Source organism: Triticum dicoccoides, chromosome 2A (genome assembly GCF_002162155.2).
Source record: "Triticum dicoccoides isolate Atlit2015 ecotype Zavitan chromosome 2A, WEW_v2.0, whole genome shotgun sequence".
Classification (NCBI taxonomy): Eukaryota; Viridiplantae; Streptophyta; class Magnoliopsida; order Poales; family Poaceae; genus Triticum; species Triticum dicoccoides.
In genome coordinates, this window is record NC_041382.1 from 19,296,732 (window position 1) to 19,306,472 (window position 9,741).

Below are 9,741 nucleotides of genomic sequence, written 5' to 3' on the forward strand. Positions count from 1 at the left end.
ATGTAGGCCAAGGCGCACCCGCTACAGCCCATGTGCCCCCCCGGGCAGGTGGACCCACCCGGTGGACCCCCGGGACCCTTCCGGTGGTCCCGGTACAATACCGATGACCCCGAAACTTGTCCCGATGGCCGAAACAGGACTTCCCATATATAAATCTTTACCTCCGGACCATTCCGGAACTCCTCAAGACGTCCGGGATCTCATCCAGGACTCCGAACAACATTCGGGTTACTGCATATACATATCCCTACAACCCTAGTGTCACCGAACATTAAGTGTGTAGACCCTACGGGTTCGGGAGACATGTAGACATGACCGAGATCGCTCTCCGGTCAATAACCAATAGCGGGATCTGGATACCCATGTTGGCTCTCACATGGTCCTCGATGATCTTATCGGATGAACCACGATGTCGAGGATTCAAGCAACCCCGTATACAATTCCCTTTGTCAATCGGTATGTTACTTGCCCGAGATTCGATCGTCGGTATCCCAATACCTCGTTCAATCTCGTTATCGGCAAGTCACTTTACTCATACCGTAATGCATGATCCCGTGACCAGACACTTGGTCACTTTGAGCTCATTATGATGATGCATTACCGAGTGGGCCCAGTGATACCTCTCCGTCATACGGAGTGACAAATCCCAGTCTTGATCCGTGTCAACCCAACAGACACTTTCGGAGATACCCGTAGTATACCTTTATAGTCACCCAGTTACGTTGTGACGTTTGGCACACCCAAAGCACTCCTACGGTATCCGGGAGTTACACGATCTCATGGTCTAAGGAAAAGATACTTGACATTGGAAAACTCCAGCAAACGAACTATACGATCTTATGCTATGTTTAGGATTGGGTCTTGTCCATCACATCATTCTCCTAATGACGTGATCCCGTTATCAATGACATCCAATGTCCATAGTCAGGAAACCATGACTATCTGTTGATCAACGAGCTAGTCAACTAGAGGCTTACTAGGGACATGTTAGTGTCTATTATTCACACATGTATTACGATTTCCGGATAATACAATTATAGCATGAATAAAGACAATTATCATGAACAAAGAAATATAATAATAATGCTTTTATTATTGCCTCTAGGGCATATTTCCAACATATCTTGTCTTTCACAATTGGCTCATATAAATCCTTGCAATAAAGGATATCTTCCATCATGGGCTTCCATAATGAGTAATTGGAAGAATCAAGTTTTATCATGCCACTTGTAGTAGCGCTTTCTTTCAAAGCCATTGTGAGCAGCACTTCCAGCAACAATCAATCAACTTGGATTTGCAACCTTCTAAGAAATCAAGGCTCTGATACCACTCTGATGAGAATTAGCACACAAATGCACTTGTGGTTAACTAAAAACTGCAGTGGAAACAAGTAATCTCAGCACCACATCATGTACTAATTGAAGGATCGTTACTTAGCACGGAAGGAAACATATGCAACATCATATATGGAGGTAGAAAATGTTACTCAGCACGCAAGACACTCCTCAGCCTAGTGTCTTATGGTAGGAGTAAGTTTCTGGACAACACCAAGCATCAACAAAGAGACACCGGATTTTTACATGGAAAACCCCTCAACTTGAGGGGAAAAACCACGGGCCGAAGCCACCCAAATCCTCTTTCACTATTATCAAATGTGGGATACAACAAGTTCTTCTCTAGACAGCACTAGAGGATCTCATACATCAAGATTTCTGATTCTTGGATGAACACAACAAGATTTGGGGCTCAAGAACTAGGGATTGGAACAATCTCACCAAAGATGGTGGAACTGAAGCTTGAAGGAGACAAGGTAGTGGATCTGGACCATCACAACCTTGGGGAGGAGCTCCCTTGCTTCTTCCTTCAATGTTCCTCTTCTTCCCTTGCTTTCTTGGTTTTCTCTCTTCTTCTCTCTTGGAGGATGAACTGATTTTCGTCACACTTGGTGGCTGCTGGATGGAGGGTAAAGTATCCCCATCCACACATGTGCAAAGTCCAAAATGACCCTAGGTCATAACCCTAATGGGTAGTGGGCTTATGCACCTCTTTGGGCTGCCTAAAAGGCCTCAAATGGTCATCTCCTCACAGCCCACATGAGAAGGATATTCCAACGGCACATATATTTTAAGAGAATCTAACAAAAAAAATATTCTGAGTTTTTTTTTGTTAAGTCCGCCGAGGTGTCACCATCGTGAGAGGTTACGACTATCTTTCACCTACAGTATTATGTAATCTCCTTCACATGCCATTCCACGTGCACCACGGGGATAATACTAGCAAGCAAAGCTTGGTGTGGCCTATAAATAATATGGGCCATCAGCCATGCCGTACGAGCGACCGTATGTGGACGCTGCTAGATTGCAGTTGTAGAAGGGGACCTGATTTACCCACTTCGCTGTGGCCTCTAAATGAGCCTGCAGGAGGTTGGCTAGCCGCTGCCTCCTCATAAACGAAGAGGCGCTGCCATTCTAGTCTAGCTTGAGGTGGCGACGGGCATGGCCATGCTGGCGGCGCTGGCGATCCTCGTCCTCGTGCCGTCCGCGCGAGGGCTCAACCGCGCTGAGTTCCCGCCGGGGTTCCTCTTCGGCGTCGCCACGTCTGCTTACCAGGTTGGTGGGTCTGAGAGCTTGGCTTCGGCCGGCGTCGTCTCTCTTCGCCGCTCTCCTCGGTCCCAAGGCACGGTTGCTGACGACGCAGTGTGATTTCTGCTTCCACTTGCAGATTGAGGGCGCGTACCTGGAGGACGGCGAGGGCCTCAGCAACTGGGATTTCTTCACCCACACACGCTGTCAGTCATCTTTTCGGTTTTCTGCTTCCATGTCCTTGCGTGATCCATGTGTGTCAGTGTGTGTGTGTGTGTGTGTGTGTGTGTGTGTGTGTGTGTGTGTGTGTTTAGGATTGTGTGATCCATGTTGCTTATAGGAGGATAAAGATGAAAACGAGTGGTTCCTTTCCATCTTGCTGTACGAAACAGGGACAGCGATAGCCGCATCCACACCGCTGTGGGCGTGGCCAAATTCGATAGCCATATAATGAGAACCAATCAGTGGTCGGACGATGGTGCCCGGCCCATAAGGCATTAAAATCATAGGTTTGACGATTTGCTGTCTCATTAATGCGGATTAGTGTTTTGGTGAGAGGCGATGTTTACATCAATAGCAAACGTCTGTGCTGACTTTGTCGATCTTGAAGCTCCACAGTTTTGATCCAATTTTCACTAGGCGTTGTGTGAATGTGTGTGTGGTGATGTAAGTGCGAGCGTGTGCGCGTGTATGCTCAAACGTCGTAACCAGTGTCTTAAAAAAATCGCCGTGTACTAATCAGTTAGCATCGTTGTCAAATTTCCTATTTATGTCCACTGCAGTCATCTGAAACATTAGTGCAACATGGGCCTGGTTGTGACACGAATTAAGTTTTTTGTAAAGAGAAAATAGCCATCGTTAAGTGATGCAGACTGCCATATATTATTATATAGACAATTCTCTTTCACTCCAACCTTGTCCCTATTCCACAAGGCGAGACATGCAAATCAATCATTCTTTTATTGTTCGGCCCAGTTCCAAGCCGCTCTGGTTTCCATATTTTTGAATTTGGCAATAGGGCGCAGAAGTGGGCACCAGTGCCAAAAGCCAAATTCCAGTATGGCAGCGCTATCTGGGTGCCCTCACCCACAGCGTTGCTAGAGCCAAATTTGACGAAAACTCAATTCGGTGCCTAGACTCATCTGCATCCAGTCAGAAAAAAATCAAAACAAATATTAATTTTTTTAAATCCAATTGTTTTTTGTGTGATAGATAATTTTATGTGTGAGGTTCGTTCCAAATTTTAACTTATTTGGACATCTGAGCAGTTCTCAGAAAAAAAAACAAATCGGGCCAGAACAATGTGTGAACAATTAACTTTTTTACAGACCCTGAATTTGTCTTTTTTACTAAGAGTTGCTCAGACGTCCAAATAAGTTGAAACTTGAAGCGCACCTCACGCATAAACTTATCTACCACACAAAAGAAATTGATTTTTTTGAATATTTTTAGTATTTGTTTTGATTTTTTTGTCGGGCGGGTGCAGATGAGCTCGGGAGCAAAAACGCCGCACTCCCAAATCTGGCACATATTTAGCACCAATGCTATTTGTGGGGTTGCTCAACTCATATGTGATGTCAAATCCTATAAGAGTGGGGGCCTACATGAGAATAAACAAACATAAATTTTAGGAGCCATGCCCAATTTTTTCGTCTCTCTCAGACTAGCCACAATGGATAGTAACATAAAGTAGTTACTACTCTATGTTACTATCTTTATAGTGGAGAGTAACATATATATGGTAACATGCAACACTTCATTTATTAGGCTATAGACTCATCTTACCTTGATATGTGTGACGTTACTCATACTGGTAATAACTAGCTATGTTACCACATGCCTCTTTCTTCATTTATTGCTTGCCAAATCATCTATTTTATCTAGATATGTGTGATGTTACTACCTATGTTACTTCTATTGTGGGTAGTCTCAACCTCTCTTCCTCGGAGGCACACGCACCAAGCTGCAGATTTGCCTTGTTTTTTCACCCCTTCAATTGATTTGGCATCGCAGCTACTCCCAGAAATTTTGCTTTGGAAACTGTCCCACAAATGTGTGGGAACTAGTTCCATAGCCCAAAAGCAAATTTGGCATTAATATTTGGCATACACTATGGATCCCCACCGTAAATACATATTGGTGGGACAGTTTGGCCGAGCTCCATGGCGGCTTCCAACTGCAAAATTCAAAATTTGTGAAAATTCATATATTTACATTTCAAAATAATTGAAAAAATACAGATATAGATGAAAGCATAATGCACAAATGTGTAAATTTTCAGGACGAAATACGTTGAAATGAGGGATGTGCTAAAAAAACAAATATGGGCTTTTTAACACATGATACTATCCATCCTCCTAGACCATGGATTTGTCTTTTTCGTACAGGTCGCATTTCAACGTATTTCATCGTGAAATTTTACACATATACATTTCACATCCTTGTTAATTTACTTGTATATTTTTTTAAATGAAAATTTTGAATTTTTCAAAAAATCGGCCTACATGGAGGCTGAGATCCAAAATGCCTCTCTCATTATCAGCAGGATATATAGGGACATAAAACATTTCCTATTATTACAGCAAACACTGCAGTCCAAAACAGTTCACCTTGAAAGATTCAGTGTTGAGTAGGGAGATCCAGAGGCCGGACTATAAAAGGATTCAGAGGCCAGTAGATCCCCATTCTCATGAGAGAGTGATCCCACAACTGCAACAACATTCTATGGATAACTATGCTAGTGGTTATAGAATTGTGCTTACCCTTTTCTCTCCCTCTATAATTACATAAATATCGATGATAATCAGTTCTCCTGCATGTTCTCCAAAACAAAGAACCGTTCGCAAGCAGATGTGAATGCCATCATCTATTTAATTTGGAAAGTTCAAACTCGTGCTTTTATCCCTCAAAAAGCTTTGATTCGCTACAGCTGGGGGAATCAAGGATGGACGGAACGGGGACGTAGCGGATGACCACTACCACCGGTACATGGTACAGACAAAAATCACTAGTAATTGCCATGGTGCATTTTTTTTTGAACCCTGCCATGGTCATGGTGCATCTTAACCGTGCTTTCCCACGTATTCTGACACTGTTGTGAACAGGAAGATGTGGAGATCATTCATAGTTTGGGTGTCAACTCCTACAGATTCTCAATTTCATGGGCGAGAATCCTACCAAGTATGCTAATATATACAAGCACAAAGTTTTGAGGTTAATTAGTTGCTTAGCGAAAAAATGCCGCTGAATTGAATCTTTGTAGGAGGCCGGCTTGGAGGCGTTAATTCAGCTGGGATAGCTTTCTACGACCACCTGATCGCTGCACTCGTGCAGAAGGGTACTTAGTCTCAAACGCTACACCTCTGAAATATATAGGTTCCACTATGATCTTCATTCCTCAACGAAGAGCGATCTAAACGTACTGCCAAAAATGTCAACCAGGGATAGAGCCATTTGTGACACTGTATCACTTTGATCTGCCGCGCGAAATGGAGACCCAATACGGTGGTTGGTTGGGCGCCGGAATCCGGTACGTGCAACTCCTTTGTACTTTGTTTCTCTTGATGAAATCGGCAGAGCGCCTGCCTTCCATCGTCAAAAAAAAAAAAAAAAACCCAAGGGTTTTCCCAAGGAGGAGTTTGACTACTACGCGGATGTGTGCTTCAAGGCGTTTGGGGACCGGGTCAAGTTCTGGACGACGTTCAACGAGCCAAACCTGTTCGCCAAGCTCGCCTACATGGTGGGCAAGTACCCTCCGGCACGCTGCTCCGCGCCGTTCGGGACCTGTGAGAGCGGGAACTCTCATCGGGAACCCTACGTCGCGGCTCATAACATGCTGTTGTCACATGCAGCCGCCGTCCACAACTACAAGAAGAATTATCAGGTGAGTGAATCCCAACAAACTTGCTCTCTCGTGATCTCAAAAGTAGCGCCGCCTTGTTCTGATTGCATGTGTGTGTGTGCATTAGGCAACGCAAGGCGGATCCATCGGGATCGTGATTGCGATGAAATGGTATGAGCCGCTGACGAATACCACGGACGATATCCTGGCTGCACGACGTGCCTTGTCTTTTGAGGTAGATTGGTATGCCCTCTTATTTATTCACCTTTGCATGCAAGTGCAACAACTAGTATGAGAATGTTCATATCAACTTTACATATTTATGCTACAAAATGAAAACTATTAGTACTATGATATTTTTCAATGTTTATGTTTCTTCTTTAGGTTTTTGGAGCCGATATTCTTTGGTGATTATCCCAGAGAAATGCATGAGTTGTTAGCATCCAACTTACCAAAGTTCACCTCAGAAGAGAAGAGCTTACTGCAGAAGAACAAGGTGGATTTTATCGGCATAAACCATTACACGGCAATTTATGTCAAGGATTGCATCTCTTCTCCGTGCGACCTCAAGGCTTATGAGGGGAACGCACTGGTCCTAGCTACGGGTGAAAGAGATGGCGTGGCAATTGGGAAACCCGTAAGAACTGCTTTGATCAGTGTTGCCATCCTATACATACCCTTCTTCTCTTTGTCACATGTTCGTATGGTTGCAGACTGCATTCAATGGTTACTATGATGTTCCAGAGGGCATGGAGCATATCGTCAAGTATGTTAATCAGAGATACAAGAACACACCTGTCTATGTTACTGAAAATGGTGAGTGGCAATGGACTCACGAATTCACAATGCATTCTGTAAACTCGCTGATAATCGAGAAGCTTCTAGTAGCTTCTCATCTTCCTCCATACATTCACAATGATCATGTGTTATCTACTTATCTTACACTTTCTTTGTCAGGTTACTCGCAACACAGCAATAACACTATGGACGAATTGATGAATGACGGTGAAAGAGTGAACTACCTACAGGGTTATCTCACATGTCTCTCTTCAGCAGTCAGGTGATGTGCAACCCACTACTCGAATCTGGAACTTTGCCTGGTGCCAGGGTGTTTGCCGAATGCATTTTGTTGGGTACTAGAAAAACATGACCTTTGCTGAGTTCCACGAGGAAGTCACTAGGCAGAAAAACGAGACCCGGTAAATTGCACGTTTGTCGAGTTTCCGCCATGTGGCACTTAGCAAACACATGTTTGGTTCGAGTTCCTGCCACATGGCACTCGGGAAACACATTTTTCCCTTTTCCTTTTTTTTACTTCCTTCCTTTGTTTCATATCCTTTGTACATTATTTGTTTTATTTTTTGTCTTCTGCTCTATTTTTTCTACATTATTTGTTCTATCCTTTTTCATTTTATTTTTTCTGCATATATATTTTCTTTTATAGTCATTTTAGGCAAGCCCGTTCAAAGAGTATCTTAGGAAGCAGTCTAATTGTTTTCATTTGTCACACGCACTTGTAAAAATATGAAAACGAAATAAGAAGCTTTGTCTGCGCGCAACTCTGCGTTCTGAAAGTATTAACTCTTTCCTCACGCTTACAGGAAAGGAGCAAACGTGCGTGGCTACTTCGTATGGAGTATCATCGACAACTTCGAGTGGACTTCCGGTTTCACGGTAAAGTTCGGGCTGTATCATGTGGATTATGAAACGCAGAAGAAGACTCCAAAGATGTCGGCGAAGTGGTACCGTGACTTTCTCATGGGCTCTAGGCCGACCGACCAAGTGCAGACGCTAAGAGCAGATTCGTGATAGTTTCAGCCATTACTGTGAGATCCAGTTACCCGTAAAAAGAAACTGTAAGTCGTCTTCTCGGTTTTCTGCTTGCGTGATCCATGTACCATGTGTGTCGGTGTGTGAGTATGAGAGTTTTTAGGATTGTGTGATCCATGTTGCTTAGATAAAGATGAAAATGAGTGGTTCCCTTCCACCCTGCTGTACGGAACACAGACAGGGATAAGCCACATCCACACTGTGTGTGCGTAGCCAAATTGAGTTAATTACACGATAGTACCACATTTGGGGCGGTGGTGACGGATTGATACCACTTTTGATAATTTTTACATGCCAGTACCACGTTTGGGTCGAACCGTTGAAAATCGGACTAAACTTCGTATTTCTACGTATTGACGCTGGAACTGACCGCCCGGGCCTGCGCGTCAGCTGCCACGCTGGCGAAACGGCACCCGCCCGCTCGCTCGGTACGTGCGGCCCGGCTCGAACCGGACCGGCCCGCGCTCTGTCTCTCCCTCTCCTTTCCTCTCTTCCTCTATTCCTCGACGAACCCTAGCTCCCCGGTGCGTCTCTACGGCGATGGCGGCGGCGACCCGAGGCGGTGGTGGCGGCAGCGGCGGTGGCATCAACGGCGATGGCGGCGGCGCAAACATTCCCCTCTTCGGCAGTGGCGCGGCAGGAGGAATCGAGGGGAGAACTCCAATCGAGGGCGGCGACGGCTACTCGAACTCTGAGTATTCTAGTGACGACGACGAGTTCATGGAGCCCGCACTGTCCATGGAGCAGCGGGTACGGCTGGCGCAGCAATGGGTGGCGAACCCTAGCAATAGCCACGAGCTGACCCACGGGCTCGGCGGCGTCTTGTAAGTTTCTGTCTTTTTTTCTTCTCATTTTTTTCTAATTAGGGTTATAGTGTACTGATTAGGCAAATTGCATGTGAATTATAGTTTATATGAAGACCTATGGAATGTTAGGATCCATTTTGACAACAATGATCTGTTAGAGAAGAAGTTAAGCTGTTCAGATGTGACATATCTGAATATGGTTGCATTGATGGAACCACAAGGCTTTAGTATTGATGATTCACTGCTGTTTTACATGGAGACCCCACGAGAGCAGGGTTTGGAATTGGTTGATAGTAATGTTAAACTACAATTGATCAAGAGGCAGAATGAGGAGAGTTCGGTCCTTAATTTGCTATTTAGGGCTTGTCCACCAGCTGTCAGTGTAGCACAGAAGGGTTTTGTAGAGAAGCAAAATTTAGATCCAATTGTTTATTCCGAGCCTGTGGTTTATGATCTGGTTGATCCTCCTGTTTATGTTGTTGATCAGCAAGGTGTTGCTTATGAAGGTCAGAGTAGCTGCTCTCTTGCAGTTGTAGGCCCTGCTATTTTAACACAAGAGAGCAGGAGTGTTCTAAATCCAAAGTTAAAAGAAGTTGTGGAAGAAGAACAAGATGGCTATGATGGCAGTTATGCATCTTCATCTGAAGGGCAATATGACAGTGACACTAACCCTTATTATATG

General features: G+C 44.5%; 1 protein-coding gene across 1 annotated transcript; it reads left to right on the forward strand.

The window, feature by feature from the left end:
* Window positions 1-1,780: 1,780 nt before the first annotated feature.
* LOC119357443 (beta-glucosidase 16-like) lies at window positions 1,781-8,355 on the forward strand. The gene is made up of 13 exons (XM_037624395.1): window positions 1,781-1,810; window positions 2,478-2,609; window positions 2,722-2,788; window positions 5,512-5,573; window positions 5,687-5,762; window positions 5,845-5,919; window positions 6,024-6,115; window positions 6,217-6,465; window positions 6,551-6,666; window positions 6,808-7,060; window positions 7,137-7,239; window positions 7,381-7,483; window positions 8,025-8,355. The coding sequence occupies exons 1-13, from the start codon at window positions 1,781-1,783 to the stop codon at window positions 8,230-8,232; spliced, it is 1,566 nt and encodes a 521-aa protein (XP_037480292.1). The 3' UTR covers window positions 8,233-8,355.
* The last annotated feature ends 1,386 nt before the right edge of the window (window positions 8,356-9,741 follow it).

What these genes read in the sequence shown, in the direction of transcription:
- LOC119357443 (XM_037624395.1), top strand. Translation starts at nt 1,781, where the DNA reads ATGGTGGAACTGAAGCTTGAAGGAGACAAG. An exon ending in TGGGCGCCGGAATCCGGTAC is followed by an intron (nt 6,116 to 6,216) that starts GTGCAACTCCTT and finishes TTTCCCAAGGAG; the next exon opens with GAGTTTGACTACTACGCGGA. An exon ending in GCGTGGCAATTGGGAAACCC is followed by an intron (nt 7,061 to 7,136) that starts GTAAGAACTGCT and finishes GTATGGTTGCAG; the next exon opens with ACTGCATTCAATGGTTACTA.